The sequence below is a fragment of the Hevea brasiliensis genome, chromosome 16 (assembly GCF_030052815.1).
Source record: "Hevea brasiliensis isolate MT/VB/25A 57/8 chromosome 16, ASM3005281v1, whole genome shotgun sequence".
Taxonomy (NCBI): Eukaryota; Viridiplantae; Streptophyta; class Magnoliopsida; order Malpighiales; family Euphorbiaceae; genus Hevea; species Hevea brasiliensis.
In genome coordinates this window covers 64757932-64775893 of record NC_079508.1, presented here as the reverse complement: position 1 = coordinate 64775893, position 17962 = coordinate 64757932, and the positions used below count along the sequence as shown (strand labels likewise).

The 17962-nt window shown below is 33.4% G+C and overlaps 2 protein-coding genes across 3 annotated transcripts; both read left to right on the top strand.

Annotated features, from left to right (window-relative positions):
- Positions 1–6994: 6994 nt before the first annotated feature.
- Positions 6995–14314, top strand: LOC110658907 (probable mitochondrial-processing peptidase subunit beta, mitochondrial). The gene is made up of 9 exons (XM_021816695.2): positions 6995–7796; positions 8477–8641; positions 8800–8937; positions 9035–9186; positions 9488–9596; positions 10193–10291; positions 12297–12362; positions 13795–13902; positions 13975–14314. Exons 1-9 carry the CDS (start codon positions 7137–7139, stop codon positions 14059–14061), a joined length of 1584 nt encoding a protein of 527 aa, XP_021672387.2. The 5' UTR covers positions 6995–7136; the 3' UTR covers positions 14062–14314.
- Positions 14315–14464: 150 nt separating this feature from the next.
- Positions 14465–17750, top strand: LOC110658908 (biotin carboxyl carrier protein of acetyl-CoA carboxylase 2, chloroplastic). 2 transcript variants are annotated; one of them, XM_058137459.1, is made up of 8 exons: positions 14465–14836; positions 15045–15157; positions 16261–16314; positions 16415–16563; positions 16673–16994; positions 17145–17216; positions 17335–17400; positions 17486–17750. In XM_058137459.1, the coding sequence occupies exons 1-8, from the start codon at positions 14788–14790 to the stop codon at positions 17507–17509; spliced, it is 849 nt and encodes a 282-aa protein (XP_057993442.1). In that variant the 5' UTR covers positions 14465–14787; the 3' UTR covers positions 17510–17750. The 2 variants fall into 2 exon arrangements, with proteins under 2 accessions (XP_057993442.1, XP_021672388.2); XM_021816696.2 differs by lacking the exon at positions 14465–14836 and having other exon boundaries at positions 14843–15157.
- The last annotated feature ends 212 nt before the right edge of the window (positions 17751–17962 follow it).

The following is a 17962-nucleotide window of genomic DNA, read 5'->3' as shown; positions in this document are numbered from 1 at the left end:
ATATTTTAATATCAAGTTATTTTTCTAAGGAAAAACAAGCGGAGTTTCCCCTGTTTCTATTACCATTTGACACATTTTCACTATTTACCTGTTTAAAAATGTCAATAATATTTTCATAGAATAATTCATCCATACTCATATCATCATTTCAAAAATCATTATGTAATTCAAATCCATACTCATTTGTACAAATTCATTCATGCTTATTACATATATCAAAATTCTCAATTTCATTAGTTTACATAATTTATAAACTAATTACATAAATTCATAATTTACATCAGGTGCATATTACATACAATTTTCTAATTTTCATTACAACACAATAAATAATTATAATGCATAAATTACATAATATGACTAATGTGAGCCATATCTACATGCATTGCTGAGGAGGTGATAACATTGAGCACTTCTGATACTTCTGCAGATTCGAACTCCAAAATCTCAGTCTAATGTCCACTGGGCTTTGTTTTCAGTACCTGCGCGAGGGAAATAAATCCATCGAGCTAAGCATTGCTGCTTAGTGGTGCGACAATATAACAAAGAAAATAATATACAAATAAAGAAAGAAATGGATTATACTTTGGATACTCTAAAATTTAATCTAATTTAATATAATACTTATAGTATCAACTATCTTTCGTTCTAATTTCTATTTTTTATTCTAATTTATTCCCCTTAAGAAGTAATTTATTCCTAAATTTACAGTAGTAATATATTTATATCTCTTTTGCAAATATTTTTATCATTTCATTCAATACTTTCTATGTTATCGCAGATTATTTAATAGCAATTAAATTTTAATATCGTTCCAATTTATTTCAATTCTTTCTACTAAATAACTAATCTGATTTATTTTAAATATTCTTACTCTTTTATTTAATTGCTAATATTTTTAGTTGCTATTATTCTTAACTCATTTTAATGAATTTCACTGCCCAAGTAACCTATGACAGGCTGACTAAACTGGATAATAGGTCGTTGGTACTGGACACCGTGGTGCCTCGGGCCGTCATACCATGGGACGTGGAATATCAACTACATATATAGTCAGTATGGCTAAAAAGCCATGATAACATATAATCGAGAATAAAAGCCATGAGTGCGGGCACAAAATCATGAGTGCAGGCATAACGCATTATTGCTAAAACAATACCCTATTAGCATGCTAATCTATTCAATCTGACACACGTATCTAGGCAGTACATGGATACATAAGTACCATTAATTGTTAATATGTTTTGTTTTATTATTTCATTATTTTTCGATAAATTTCAATTATAATTTATAATATTTCAATTCTATTAGTAACAAAAATATAAATTTTTAGAATACAATTTTACATAAATTATGCATTTATCATAATTTATACATTCATTTATTATATCATTTGTATTGATCATAATTCATAATAATGGTTCTCATAAACTATTATACTCAGAACATTCTTTTTGTTTCTCATATGCCATTAATTATGTAAGGTATCAATTTCTAGTTACAAAAGAGGCATAAGCCCTAGTGATAATTTCGCCTCATTTTCACATTTAACAGTCCATATATATATAATTCACATTTTATATTCCCAGTTGTATTATGAATATATTATGAGGTCCATAACTGAAAATTAAATTTTTCCTAGTAATGTAGTTGAGATACAAACTTATTTATGTATTAATTTTAATTTCTCTTTTTCCTCATGATGAGAACAAGTATTCATAATTCATCTTAATTCCTCTCATGTACCACTTATTGGGTAGGATATTATTATTATTATTATTACAATGAAACATAATTCCTCATGTTGACTTCATCTCATTTATACATTTGACAATTCACTTATGCTAATTACAATTTCATATTTCTAATTGTATTACTAATGTATCATGAATTCTATTTGTAATAGGCATATAAGCTCTAACTATCTATTCCTTATGATTTAGGTGAATTATCATTCATATTTCAAGTAATCCATGAATATTTCATGGATTTCAAATTTAACTAAATTTTTCTTAAATCCTAGTGTCACTCAAATTTACCTTTCACAATTTACCTACTACATCCTATATTAATAACTACAATGGTTCTTATAGTTTAATTTTCTACTTCACATAATTTAGTAGTTACTATTCATTTGACCATTTACAATCAAAGGTTGACTTTTTTATTTATAATAAATTTGTTGAGCCTAAATTCACCTAGATACAACATTTTGCAATTTATTTTTATTGGCATTGATTGCCAAACTCAATTTCTAGCCTCCTATGTTTTATTTCAATTTTTTAGAATTTGAGATCCAAGTTTACTGTTCCATTGGACCTTACTACAGTAGAATTTTGACAAAATTTTCTTCATGAAAGTTGTTACTTTATGTGTCTTCTTTAATTTTCTTTTTGAATCACTCCATTTGGAGTTTTGTAGCTCAAGTTATAGCCTAAATGCCATAACTGGCCGGATTGATTTTATCCAGAAATTATGGGCAGAATTTGGTTCTGCCAGATTTAGTGTCCTAACTTGGGTTAGAAATTTCAATTGGTTAAGTTCAAAATTTAAGTTTGTGTTCTTCATAAAAATTGTCCTAAATTGTCTAATCTTTCTATTAATATAAATTTCAGGTTAATTAAACATTTCTATAGTGAGTTATGACCAAATGAACAAACACTGTTCATTTGGTCACTTTTATTAGGTCCATAATTGGTTACCTGGATTTGGACAATTTTTAGGGTATCCTAAGTTTATTTTCTGGGCAAGATTTCTTCATCAAAGTTGTGTCATTATGTATCTAATTTCACCTCCAATTGGCCTTGCACCAATTGAAGCTACACAAATTTAGTTAAGACTCTCCAAACACATTGGACTCCAAGGGTCCAGATTTACAACCACAGGGTAGTCCACAATTTCCCAATCCAATACCACAACTCACTTTATTTTATGTTCAAAACTTACTAAATGGTTACTAATTGACCAATAAAATATTCATTGACCATTACATGAGCAAAACTCTAATTTTGCTCAAAATCCTAAATTCCAAATTTTACAACTTTCACCATACATAAATAATCAAGTTCTCATCACTTTGTTCACATCAAGGGCAGTTGCTATACTAATTTAATTCAAAGAAAAGCATCAAAACCCTAGCAATTCCTTGGCTGCTAAAATTTGGGAGTTACTCTAGTATGCAGAATTTTCTCCTTTTTTCCACAATTTCTAGTTAAATTAGTGTCCTAACATGCTTACAAGAATAAAGAGAGAGAGAGAGAGAGAGAGAGAGAGAGAGAGAGAGAGAGAGAGAGAGAGAGAGATAGCACTAACCTTATGTAGAGACTTTTCTCAACACTCCATAGTTCACTTTCCTTAGTTTTCTTGGCTGCCAAACACCTTCCCAAGTTGTGTAGATAAATTTTAATAAAGGTATCTTAGAGTTTGGTGGAGATAAATCAAGGTTTTGGAAGGGAAAAATAAAAGAAATTTTTAATGGAGATAGTGAGAGGAGTTCGGCAGGTTATGTAGAAGATGAAGTAGAATTTGTTTTCATTTTGATCTCAATTTATTGATATTTATCCCCTTTTTAATTGCTTGGCTAATTTCCATTGGTTGGTAATTTTATTTTATTCATTTATGACATTATGCTTATGTCATAAGTCTAATTTAAATTCAATTTCTTTTCTCGTTTCTTTTACTCATTTTCAATTAAATTTTTAGTAATATTTATTCATATTTTATATCATATAATTTATTTACTTAATTGGACAAGTTGGTCAAAAATCATCTTTGAAAACAAAATGACCAAAATGCCCATTGTTTTACTTAACGGACTAAAATTGTCTGTATCGATCTAAAAATTTTTCTAAGCATTTTCTTGGTATTCTAATGCCATCAAAACCTCAATGACTCTTCTTTGGAGTCCCAAAAATTATTTTACAGAATTTTCATCGGGTTTAGAGCTACTAGCTGTGAAGACAGTAACTTCCCGTTAGGGTCACCCATCACCAGGGTACCGGCTCATTTAACTTCATTGTATTTTATTTCTAAAATTTTTCCTTAATTTTTCTTATACTTATTTGAATTATTTATGACTCCTTACTCTAATATAATTATAGTTCAAGACATTCTAGCTGTCCGGACAGACCTTTATCACCAGAACAGTAGAACGTACGGTCAGGCTAAAGTGAGGGCGTTACAGGGGCCCAGCTGAAAATACCATTTGTTGGAAAGGAGGATCACCAGCCACTTGTTGTTTGTCTTTTTTGGGTTTGACTTTATATTCCTCCATAGATTCTGAAGATGAAATACTTTTAGAGGGTTAAGCAGTAGATGGGGAAGGCTGAGCTTTTGGTTTAGGTTTTTCTTAAAAAGGATTATGAAATTGTGATTGAGGATAAGGGTTTGTCTGCTAGAATGGTTTATAGGTAGAGGATGGATAAAATGAAGAAAAAGGATTATAATCAGAAGGAGGAAGAAACGGATTATGATGGTCATGGTCAAATGGTGATGATTTCCTTTTGACTAAATCAGCTTCCATCTGAGCTCTTTAAGTATTAACTTTTTGATTTCTGACTCATTTTACTCAAATTTATAGCCAAACATTTTCTACTGAAGTAAGGCTATAAGGTCTTTATCAAGTTGATTAACTCTGGATTAAAGGTCAACATAAATTTTATTGACCTGGGCTGATAAATTATCAACTTTTGTTTCAGTCAATTGGGTTTGTCCAACTATCAGGTCCATTTTTGAGTCAATTTTTTCCAGGAAAGTATTTTGAGCCTTGGCATTTAGAGTTTGCCAGTTGAGGACTTTTTCAACATGAGTTAATGGCTTAGGTTGTCTATCTTGGCTAACAGCAGATGTCTGAATAAATGCCTAGATGTAAGCTGTTGTGCTGGATCAATTCGGTGCCTGAGCGGCTGAAAATCTGATTCATACATGTCTTATTGTGAGATCATCATACAGGGCTGTACAAGAGGAAGTACCGGAGGTGGTGGAATTGGAACCCTTATTTCTTTCTCCCTTTCTTTTCTCAAGATTTCTAAGGCAAGTTCATAGATTGATAAAGGATTTTTCCTTTGAATATCTTTATGAATACCAATCCAGGGTCTTGAATCTGGAGAGGAATCTCTTCTAGCTTTCAGGGTCTTGCAGGGGAATCTTGCTTCTTTTTCCCTTTCTTGCGGCTGCGATAACTATCATCATCATCATCATCATCCCAGTGTTCTAGGTGATAGTCACATCCTTCATTGCATATCCCTGAACCTGAAGCATCCCAAATGAAATGTCCATGGATCTTATCTGTGTAGACTAGTTGTTCATCTACCTGAAAGGAGTGAACATGAATCTTTTCTCTTTTTCCTCGCACTGGAGAGATCATCATGGTTTGAAAGATTATAGGAGTTTGGGAAGTGCTTCCTGGTTCGTTGAAAACTGTATTAACAGTACCATCTGCTTGCCTGTGAAACGTAGGCTCTATCACTTGGATAGGTCAAGAATTATCATACAACTTTTCATAGTTGGTAAACCATTCCAGTGGGATGATCTTTACCAAATCTTTTTTAGACAGTTGTCGAGAAATCTAAACATGGTTTCTGTGTCTAGAAGGATGAATAGAGCATCAAAGGACACTCCTGGCTAAGATAAATCTATGGCATGATCTTAAAACCTATAGATTATCTGGTGGTGTAAGGTAGCTACCATAGAGGAGACAGTCTGCTTTGCCCCAATAAGCTAGACTTGGACTTTCAGTGCCGTGGGAAGATTAGGGTCTAAATGAGACATGTTGTAGTTAGGGAAAAAAGTAAGGACCACACTTCCAGCATGGAGAATGGTTATACAGGTGCCAATCATAGCATGTTCATAATTGAGAAACCTGGTATCCAATAAGGACAATCTGGCTGTTACTGGGAGGTCTCGTCTGCCATAGAGGGTGAGCACAAGGCGAACTGCTCCATAATGTATATGAGAATATCCTTATCTTCCCCATGAAGGGATAAGAGTTGGAGGGATTTCAAGAGTCACATATTGTTCTGCAGTTGTGGATTTAAGAGCACACTGATCCAGATGTGAAATCTAGACATGCTCGTTAGTAGCCGTTCTTTTGGAGGAAATGAGAGTTATAATGCTTCTAGTAAAAAATCCAGAGCACCTATAAATATTATATAAACTTATCAAAGGAATAAGAGATTCTTCAACTTGTGCGCCTTCAGGGATGTGTGAATTTTTAATCAGGTTGTCTATTTTAGAGGTTAAAGTTCGTCTACAGGAAGGTGATAGGGATAGAAAAGAGATGAGATTAACTTGATCAGAGGAAGAGGATGAAGAATATGAAACTGGTTCAATAATGATGTTTGAATATGGTATTGGTATTGTACAACTCATGGTTAATTGATTCTCCTTATTTATCTCGAATTAAATCTTATTCATATTCCCATATTGGCCATAATGGCTTGTGGTATTTCGACATCGCATGGATATTATTATACTTAACTCAGATTTATGAGCTTAATAAGTATTATTGAATAATTGATAAGTATTATTTATCAATGGAAAAAAACATAAAAATAATGCTTCGAAAAGTAAATGAAAATATTTAAATAGTTTTAAAAAACATGAATTTTTATTTAATCTTTAATTTTATATAAAAGTATATATATTTTAAAATATTATATTTTTTAAAATATAAAAATTAAATAATTAATTTTATTAAAATTGAGAGACTAAATAATAATTTTTTAAAATATAAAAATTAATTAATTAATTTAATTAAAATAAAAAATTAAATAATAATTTAATTAATATTAAAATTTATTCGGTAATAAATAAATTTGTTGGAAGTTTAAATAATTTTAAAAATTAAAAAAATTAAATAATATATTTTTTAAATAAAAAAGTTAAAATATATAAATTTATTAAAATGTTATTATTAAATAATAATTTTTCGTAAATAAACCCTCGTCCCCCCTGTACGACGCCGTTGTCCCTGACAAGACCCAAACAACATCGCAGTCAAATTGTCAGGACTCCTCCACAGAACTCTCATCTTACAGCTAACATCATGTTCTTCTGCTAACAGCTGTTTCTACTTTTCTCGCTAACGCCCATCCTCTCATCAAACCCTAGCCTCTACACCTACGTCCAATCAAACCATGGCGTTGAAGCATCTCCTAGCTCTCGCCCGCCGGTCCCACAGACCTCCACTATCTGCTGTTTCTGCCGTCCGATCCTCGTCTACCGCCGTTACCTCTTCCTCGCCTTCTACTCCTCCCTCTCCTCCTCCTCCAGACGCCATGATCTACGACCGTCTCGCCGAATCAGTGAAATCCAAGCTCAAACAGCTCGAGAACCCTGACCCAAGGTTCCTCAAATACGGTTCCCCTCACCCGACTCTCACGACCCATACCCATATCCTCTCCGCACCCGAAACCCGCGTCACTACTCTCCCCAATGGCCTCCGCGTCGCAACGGTATCCACTCTCGCCTCAAAAACAGCAACTGTTGGGGTCTGGATTGACGCTGGGTCTCGCTTCGAGACTGATGATACTAACGGAACGGCGCATTTTCTAGAGCACATGATTTTCAAGGGGACAGAGAGGAGGTCTGCGAGGGACCTTGAGGAGGAGATTGAGAACATGGGTGGCCATTTGAATGCCTACACTAGTAGGGAACAAACTACTTATTATGCCAAAGTTATGGACAAGGATGTCAACAAAGCATTGGATATTTTGGCTGACATATTGCAGAACTCGAAATTCGACGAGAACCGGATTAGTCGCGAGAGGGATGTGATTTTGAGGGAAATGGAAGAGGTGATTGAATTATTTTTCCTTTGCGTGTCTTGGTTATTCTGGTTAATTTGTGTGTTTTTTGTTCTCTTGGAGGTGGATTATATTTTTGTTGATTGCTGAATGTGAAATTTGTGTGCTTCTGGTTTCAATTGATTAAAAATTGTGTTTTTTTTTAGGTCCAGAATTTGAAATTTATAGTTTTTTTTTTTTTTTTAAATTTCAAATTAGTTATGTGGGAACTATTTGTCCTTTCGGTAGCTTGATACTTGGATAATTATATTAAATTTTTTTGTTATTACTATTTGGCAACTGCTAGTTTCTTAGGGTAGCGATTGAAATTGTTTTTTTGGTTAGATTTCATGACACTTGGTGTTTGTTGATTGATGTAGAAATATAATGAGATTTTCACCTCTTAATCTGGTTAGTTTTTATGGTGTTTGATATTGGGTTTTGGAATTGGAAATAAAATAAGGTTTCAGGTTGCTTTGAAGTGTGCTTTTAATAAGAAATTAAGGAGCATTTATTCTCTCTCTCTCTCTCTCTCTCTCTTGTGGGGTGGTGTGGGGGGAGGAGGGGTTTGTGAAGCAGGGATAGGGAGGATGATGTGACGCTCAACATACCATGTTTTGTCTGATTGACTTGTACCTTTTTGGCTTTACCTTTTTTCTGAAAATCAAACTTGTCTTATGGAACTTTTGTAGGTTGAGGGACAAACTGAGGAGGTTATCTTTGACCATTTGCATGCAACTGCATTCCAGTACACTCCTTTGGGTAGAACTATTCTTGGACCAGCTAAAAATATCAGGTCAATTACCAGAGATCATCTTCAGGGCTATATACAAACACACTACACTGCTCCCCGAATGGTACTGAAGGAACTGATAACAATTTCCTTTTTATATAGTGGACTCTGTAGAACTGCTGAAGTATATGTTTCCTTTCATCTATATTAATTGATATATTGATTATAAAGATTTAATTTTGAAATCCTCATCGTGGATGTCCTCTGGGACCTCCATTTTAGGTCATTGTTGCTTCTGGAGCAGTTAAGCATGAGGAAGTTGTTGAGCAAGTGAAGAAGTTGTTTACTAAGTTATCAGCTGATCCAACCACTGCTTCTCAGCTGGTTGCCAAAGAACCAGCTTTTTTTACTGGATCTGAGGTAGGAGGATTTTGCTTGAATATCCATAATAATGTCTTTTTATGTGACTCCGATGCTTTTTCTAAACTTTTGTATCAATTATTGCTGTGGAAGTCAGGTTAGAATAATTGATGATGATATTCCTTTGGCACAATTTGCTGTTGCTTTTGAAGGAGCATCCTGGACAGATCCAGATTCTATTGCTCTAATGGTCATGCAAGCTATGCTGGGCTCATGGAATAAAAATACTGGAGGTGGAAAACACATGGGGTAAGCACTGCCCTGTTACTTGCTAACACCCCTACTAAAAGAGAGGGCTGTTAATATAATGAATGAGAGAGGGAGAGAATTCTTAAACAGGAAAGCTCAAATCAGCATATTTGGGACTAAGCCTGTTCCACTTAAATGAAGACTCTGAAATTGACCCAATTTTTTGATTGATTTTCAATGATTTATACCATTTTTTCTGTAAAAAAACAAAAAATCATTTTTGAACTTTAACAAGCAAGTTCTCTCATAAAATTGTCTTCATTTTAGCTCGTGCATTAATTCAATTTACAATCCTAAACAGTTCTGAGCTTGCACAAAGGGTTGGCATTAATGAAATAGCAGAAAGCATGATGGCGTTTAACACCAACTACAAAGACACTGGCCTTTTTGGTGTTTATGCTGTTGCTAAGGTGAGGCCACTATCCTGTTTTAATATCTTTGTTGGTCTTGGTGAATACTCCTTGCATACATAATAACAATATAAAGTGCATTGTGTTTTAGTCTATAATTGAAAATGCTAGAGATTCAATGATGCAATGAAGGGAAAAGATGAGTGGTGGTGGACCAAGTTTAATGTCTAAGAACTCTTGTGATTCTGCGGTGGGAAAAAGAAAAATCTTTTTTATGCTGTAGGCTGTTGAAAGATATTAATAAGGAACTATAATTTCCCTATAGAGCAACATTTTACTGTTATGAAAATATCATATTGGCGGATAGTTGATTGAAGTATGAGACTGGTGCAAGCACTGGGATGAATATTTGAGTCACATAGCCTGCCCTATTGCTATAAAGACATGCTTTCTCCGTTTCCGTAAATATATATTAGATACAAATGCACTTCCTGGATTTTGGTGTTAATTCATGTTGGAAGCTATTTCTATTATAATGTATTATATAAATTTTATAGGATTACATTTGAGTCATTTAACATTTTTATCATTTGGACTCTCTATGATAGCATCAATTTTTTTTTAAAATGAAAAGTTGTCTTATGTTCCTCTTGCAGGCAGATTGCTTGGATGATTTAGCTTGGGCAATTATGTATGAGACAACCAAGTTGAGTTATCGAGTTTCTGAAGCTGATGTCACCCGTGCTCGTAATCAGGTAGCCACTATATATAATTAGGGGTGAGCATTTGGTTTATTTGGTTCAGAATCGAACCAGACTAACCAAAAAACCGAAAAAGAGAAATTTTATGAACTAAACCAAACTGAACTAAATTGAACTTTCAGTGTTATTAAGGATAAATTTTAACAACTGTTCCTGAATTTATATAGTTGTAATACTATAGTCCTTCAACTTTAAAATGTAACATAAAACCTTCAAAATTTTCAAATTTTGCACATTAAAATCCCTCTTACTTTTAGTTATTGATTTTTCAGTTAGAAATTGATGGGAACAGCTCCCACACGGTGTTTTGTCAACATTTCTCTCTCCTCTCTTATGCAAAGTGTAAAATTATTCTTACTACACGTGAAAAATTATTTTGTCTATAGAGAGGAGAATGATTCAATTTACACATGGCTTGAGAGAGAAAAGAGAAATACTAAGTTTCATGTTGGAACTGTTCAGGTCAGAGTCTAATTGAAAAACCGATAATTAGAGGTTAGAGAGATTTACTGTGCAAAATGTGAAAGTTGACGGGCTTTTATGTTATATTTTTAAGTTGAGGGATTGTAATGTTATAACTAGATAAGTTCAGGGACGGTTGTTAAAATTTATCCGTGTTATTAAAGGTGCCAAAAGGTTTTGGGTGAGGCAGGCGAGGCGTGCGGCCCTAGTCCCAAGAGGCGAGTGCCTCTCTTGCCTGGGCACTGAGTCTCCAAGTGAGACGAGGCAAGGCATGCCTTTTCAAAGTAACTTTTTTTTAACCTTCTTGTCTCCTTTTCTCCTCTTCTCTTCTATCCTTCCCTTCTCTCCTCTTCTCCTCTTCTCTTCTCTCCTATTTCTCCCTAAACCTTGATAAAGTGGAGTTCATTAATCATTTTTAAATTTCATTTCCTTTTTATAACCTTATTTTCTGCTTTCTTTTTCTCTTGTATTACATATAGTGCAAAGAATTTTTTTTTTCTTTTCAATATGCTTTTTTACTTATTAAACTAGTTAAGTATGATATTTTTATGTTTTGTGTGTGTGTGTGTGTGTGTGTGTGTGTGTGTGTAGGCTATGGTGCCCCACTTCAGAAAGGCCATTACCTCACCTTTCGCCTAAGGCCATAGGGTACTCTGATGCCTCTCACCTTAATAACACTGACCTTGAGTTTGCAGCTTGGCCATTTGTATAATCTTTTCTGAGTTAATAATATATAAACAATATAATTATAAAAATAGTATTTTGAATATAAATATAAAATGCTTAAATAAATCCAACAAAAAGCATCAACTATATTTGCATCTAACATTACATATTTATATACCCTTCATTTTTTAAAGAAAGGCTGTAATTTGTTAATCCAATAAATTTATATTAATTTAAATTTCTTTAAATTATTTCATTCTATAATTTTCATAATTTATTTTAAAATTTTCACTTGATTCCAAACAATATTTTAGACTATCGGATATACTTCTTTATATCAAATGATGCATTCGTACTTTTTTTTTTCTTTTTCCTATTTAATTGAAACTACATGCTTACTACAATTTATAATCTTCTAAAAGAAACTGATTTAAGGATAGTATAGGAACACTGGCAAAGGGAAAAAAAAATTAGGGCCAAGATCAAGGATTTTTTTTTTTTTTTGTCCTACTGGCTCTTTTCTAAAAGGCTATCAAACGTGGAAATCTTGACTATTAGACAAACAATGCTAGGAGGATAGATGCGAGTATAGGCAAACAAATCAACATAAATGCAAGACAAAAGGGAAATAGTACATCAAGCCTTGTATGGCATATAGAAAAGAAATGAATGGTACCCCTCTGCTCCTTACTATTAAAAACATATCCCGAGTATGTATGATAATATATGTATATATTAATATTAAAAGAGTATACATAATGATGTATGTATATATTATTAGTAAAGCATGTAGTGTGGGACCATGAAATTTTTTGTTGCCTAATCTCCTTTTGCTTAGATACTATCCACTTACCGCTGTATCTGATTGCAGTTGAAATCATCATTGCTACTTCACATTGATGGAACCAGTCCTGTAGCTGAAGATATTGGACGCCAGGTACAACTTCTCTTCCATATCAAAACATTCTGTTGGGGAAAAACGTTAGGAAGGATAGGACTTCAATGTGAATTATTAGGTCTGATGATTGCATTATTTGTATAAACCAAATTGTATTAGATTTATCAAGCACATTGCTTGGTATAGAGATGATCCAAAGCGCTATTAAATGAGAAGATGCTAGTATCTGAATAAATCAGCCTTGAAATAATTGCTTGACTATTGATTCTATATTTTAAGTGACATTTGTTATATCAATTAATACATGTTAGTTTATCTGAGACATTTCAGTTTATTTATTTCTTAATTTTTTTAATCATTAATTTAAACTTCACTGTGCATGTATAACGTTTAGAGGGTGCCATAGGGTTGAGGTTAAAGAGGGTTAACGGTTAAGCTTTAACATTGTTTGGTTGGTCTGATCCTAGGGGTTAACAGTAAAGGAGATTAATGGTTAACTCTTACAATGTATTTTTGTTAACCTCCTCCTCCTTAGGTTAAAGAGGTTAACGGAGAGGAAAGAGTGGTAAGGAGAATTTTTTTTTTAATTGTATTAACATTTATCACAACTAAAATTAATAATATAATATTTAAATATAAAATAATAACAAATCATTTATTAAGAAATAAATAAAATTAAAAAAAACAATTAATTAAATAAATAATAAATAATAACAAAAAAAGTATATATAACATATAATTTAATAATATATAAATATATTTATAAATATCATTAATATAATTTAATAAATTATTTAAAAAGATATAAATATATCTATGAATGTAATTAATAATTTATTTTTTTATATATGTGACATTCAGCTTGTTTGTGTCAAACACACTTAACTGTAAATCCGACAATATTTTTTTACCCTTAATTGTTAATCTTAACCATTACTTGTGACACCAGTTTTCTTTTTCTTTTTTTTTTTTTTTTTTAATCCTCGATCCAAATGCACTCTTACTAACATCAATGACCTTGTTGAACAAGATAAGAAAATAATGGAGCATTATTTAAACAATGGTTGAGCTACATCTTGTGATTTGTTATGTTATTAGCAAAAAACATTAATTGTCATAGCTCTACATCTAATATTTTAATGTTCTTGTATGATCTAATATAAAAAAAAAAAAATAATGATCACTGGAGTCGGTCATATGATAACTGATATTTTAGGTTATTAAAACCACGATTGGAGCTACATCTTGTGATTGGTTATTCAATTACCAAGTAGTACCTGTTGTCATTCATGACTTCCTATCCTAGGTTTTTAATGTTATTCTTTTATGATTTGATAGTCAGAAGTATCATTGTTTAAAGTTATGGATGGCGATCATAGTTGTGTCGAGTGCAGGAGACTAGGTTTTTACTGAGAAATGATGCTGCTAATTATTACTGTTAATTTTTATCGTGATTTTTTAATGGTCGCAGCTACTTACATATGGTCGGAGAATTCCGTTTGCTGAATTGTTCGCTAGAATTGATGCTGTTGATGCAAGTAGTATTAAACGCGTAGCAAACAGATTTATTCATGACAAGGTAGGAAGTAATGTCAATCAAAGGTATCATTGCTTTGTGAATATCCTAATTGAATGGTTTGGTTTTTGACAGGATATTGCAATTGCTGCCACGGGTCCTATCCAGGGGTTGCCTGACTACAACTGGTTCAGACGCAGGACCTACTTGAACCGCTACTAGACTCTCAGGCTTTTGTTTTATTACAGCTTTGCTACATTATTGGGCGATTAAACGCAGCCGACATCTTCTTGTGGGGTTTTTGGGGGGAGGGGGAGCCCCCAAAGGCTGGAATTTTCAAATCATTTTTTTTTTTTTTTTTTAGGTTTCTCTCAGCAATGCAATGCTAGTATTATTGCATTAATAAAGAACGCAGTGTTCAGAAATTTGGTTCTTTTAATTAAAGCACAACGGCTATTTTTGTCGATTATTTTCAGCTGAATCCTCTCCTCGCTTGCATTGCATAGCGTTGTTGTTCAGGCTTTCATCGTTAATTAAACTGCAAGCTCTTCCGCCCCCACGTGTTTCTTTTGGACAGAAGCTCTGAATTGAGCCGATCCATTATGTGCTTTGAATCCCAGCAATTCTTTTTTTTATTCCGATATTTCTGTTGATAACTTCTAAGTTGTAATGGTTATATTCAAAATATATATTTTTTGGTTGAACTGCCAACTTTCCCAAGGCCGCTTCTGTAGCTGCTTTCCAATTATGGATCTAAACTACATCCCTGGAAAAGTAGATGGTAATTGATCTAATAATAAAACCTGTTAAAAATTGCGAGACAAATCTCAATGATAAAAAATAAAGATCAGTCTAAAAGAGAAGACCCCAGACCATAATTACTGCATGCACAAGTCGTTGTAGGAGGGAAACGTAACGTTCCTCTCTCAAAGCCCAGTTGAGTGTGAAATGGGTGTGGTTTGGTTGGTTAGTTTAACAAAATGGTGTTTCCTTCATTGTAAGTATCGAAACCCATCTCCAATTGCCATTAGCTTTGTTGGCTTTGTACTTCATTTTCTTGATTCACCATCAACTTTCTTTGATCCCATCGCCGTCATTTCTCCTACAAATCTTCGCCCTCTCCCTCTCTCCTCTGTTATTTTCCTTTCCTGCTTCTTTATATCTTGGTTTCGTGCCAAATTTATCAACAATGGCTTCCTTATCAGTTCCATGCCCTAAGACCGCTGTGGTTGCTCGCGTTCGATCCAATGCCCCAAACCCAAGTACCAAGTCCACCATTTCTTTTCCTCCTCGTCCTTCCACTCTTCTTGGATTTCAGGTTTGTTCTTGCTTTCTGTTTCTTCTTACAAAGCGTAATAGTTGGTTATTGTCTTTGTTTTATTTTTGTATGCATTTGTTTTATTTTTTCAACTCTACTTCTCTTTAAGCTTTATTTGATTATTTTACCGTGACAGTAGTGGAACAAGAACAGTTTTTTCCTTTGTTTGATGCTAAAGTTTTGTTTATAGCTTGAATCTAGTGGTACTGAGTGCTCTGCTTCAGGGATCAGTGCAAATCGAATTGTGATTTTCTGAACCTATTTCAGCTTAGTTTTTTTGCTTATGAATCACCAGCAACCTGATTTGTCTGCATTAACACCCCATTTAGTTTTTATGCTTATGTTTATTAACGTATGGTATCTTATGCTATGGGCTTTTATGGATTTTATTGTTAACATGTTTTGATGCAAAGATGACATGGAATATTAAGGTAAAATAAATATAAAAATTATTAAAATATTCTATTAATATTTTAAATATATAAATAGTTTAAATGGTAGGATATAATTGAAATTTTATAAGTTGTGTAAGGATAAAATGTGAATATAAAATTTTTAAAAGATGAATTTGATGCAAAGATGACATGGAATGTTAAGGTAAAATAAATATAAAAATTATTAAAATATTCTATTAATATTTTAAATATATAAATAGTTTAAATAATAGGATATAATTGAAATTTTATAAATTGTGTAAGGATAAAATGTGAATATAAAAATTTTAAAAGATGAATTTGGTGATTTGAAAACTTGTGGTAAAGTGATGGTTAAGAAACTATCATTTTATAACTTAAAATCACCCTTTTTCAAGAATTAGGAGAACTAGGAGAGATGAAACTACGAGGAACCATGATCCAAACATAGTGTAAAACTATATGGTTGAATCACTGAATCACTCTTGACTTAAATTTTTTGTTCTCTTTTCAGTTAAAACTTCATCTAGTCAAGCTTTTTTGAGCTTGTAAATGGATTTGAACTCATGTTTTGTTATCATTACTGAAAAGCCTAACGATAAACACTCGATGTTCAATTTGTGATACACTAGTATCTCTGCAGAAATACTATTGCTTTTGATTATTCGATGAAGTGGTTCTCTTTTGCAGTGGCCTGATGGGAAGCAATCTCCTGTTACTAAGGTGCATGCACAGCTCAATGAGGTGAGGGTTGCCCATTTATAAGTTGTAAGAAAGGTTAACTGTTTGAATCAGGAGTTAATTGTCATCATCATGGTTGACTATTTTAATTTTTAAATCCAAGGTTGTTGCCAAGAAGCCTTCAAACTCCGCACCTGTTCTGGACACCAACTCCGAAGTTCCATCATCCGAGGAAAAAGATGAGCCTGCAGAAAACATTCCAGGTGCATCATCAATTTTGGCATTCATGGCACAAGTGTCAGACCTTGTAAAGTAAGCGCAAGCAACCTATTTTTTCAATGCCATTGTCGATTACTTGTCATACACATGCATCAATTTCATTGATTAAGTTCGAGACTTTTTCATGTAAATTCGTGAGCAGGCTTGTGGATTCAAGAGATATTACAGAGCTCCAACTGAAGCAATTAGATTGTGAGCTCATAATAAGGAAACAGGAGGCTTTACAGCTACCACCACCAACAGTTCCTGTCATTGCAATGCAGCCTCATTACCAACAAGCAGCACCTGCATCTCCACCACCAGCAGCTCCTGCATCTGCTCCTCCATGCTCCACTCCTCCAGCTTCTGCACCTGCCTTACCTTCCCCTGCAAAGACGAGCACTTCATCTCATCCATCACTGAAATGCCCAATGGCAGGAACCTTCTATCGGTCTCCAGCACCTGGTGAAGCCCCATTTGTGAAGGTAAGTGCTCATACCAGTGAGTCTTCCATTTAAAAGTTAGTGCCCCCTACACAATGCCTGGATTCCCATTGAAGATGAGGCAGCTTTAAAGTACTTAAAATTATCATGCTGAAGTAAATATTTCCTCCATATATTTTGTTTCTCTTACAGGTAGGAGATAAAGTGCAGAAGGGTCAGGTCGTCTGCATTATTGAGGCCATGAAGCTACTGAATGAAATTGAGGTATGTTATTATTTCTCTCAAAATTATGGTCCATTCAACCACTTGAATTGGAAAGAGTTGTATTCATGCATATATGTTAATTTCACTTTTCTTTGATCGATTGTTTATGGTTTCTTAGGCTGATCAGTCTGGAACCATAGCTGAGATTCTGGTCGAAGATGGGAAACCAGTTAGTGTGGACACGGTAATCTCTCTCTCTTTGCTCCTCCTATTCATATTTTATGTGGTCGTATCTCATATTCTAAAGCCCTGTTGTTATCTCTATGCAGCCTTTACTTGTCATTGCACCATGAATCAATTCCCAGGATCATTATATACTCGGTAGCAGCCAGTATTTGCAGACGAATAACTTCAGAATTTGCAATATCACTCGATTTATTACTTTGTAATATTTTTAAAAGAATAATTTTCCTATCTTCGTCTGGGGAAAGCTCTAATTATACTTTTATAATTGCGTTTGATAAGCCTCAAGGCATTAGAAATGTAGGAGATGAGTAATTTTTAAGAAGTCAAAAGTGTCAAATTTTTAAGACATTTTTGGAGTGAATTTTGAAGCCTACCCCAAACACAAAAGCAAAAATTCTGTTGCTGATTGGTTTGGATCATGTAATAGAAACCACTATGAAGAGCATTCAGTATCACGCATTTAACAATTAGATGAAGAATATGGAATGTTTTCATTAAATTATAAAGGGAAGGGCTTATGCGAATACGACTGATTTGCATATTCTCTTGTTCAGAATTCA

Coding starts and splice junctions, on each gene's coding strand:
- LOC110658908 (XM_058137459.1), top strand. CDS start 14,788: ATGGGTGTGGTTTGGTTGGTTAGTTTAACAAAATGGTGTTTCCTTCAT. Junction 14,837..15,044: donor AAAATGGTGTTTCCTTCATT/GTAAGTATCGAA, acceptor CTTCCTTATCAG/TTCCATGCCCTAAGACCGCT. Junction 16,564..16,672: donor CAAGTGTCAGACCTTGTAAA/GTAAGCGCAAGC, acceptor ATTCGTGAGCAG/GCTTGTGGATTCAAGAGATA.
- LOC110658907 (XM_021816695.2), top strand. CDS start 7,137: ATGGCGTTGAAGCATCTCCTAGCTCTCGCCCGCCGGTCCCACAGACCT. Junction 8,642..8,799: donor ACTACACTGCTCCCCGAATG/GTACTGAAGGAA, acceptor CCTCCATTTTAG/GTCATTGTTGCTTCTGGAGC. Junction 9,597..10,192: donor GTGTTTATGCTGTTGCTAAG/GTGAGGCCACTA, acceptor TTCCTCTTGCAG/GCAGATTGCTTGGATGATTT.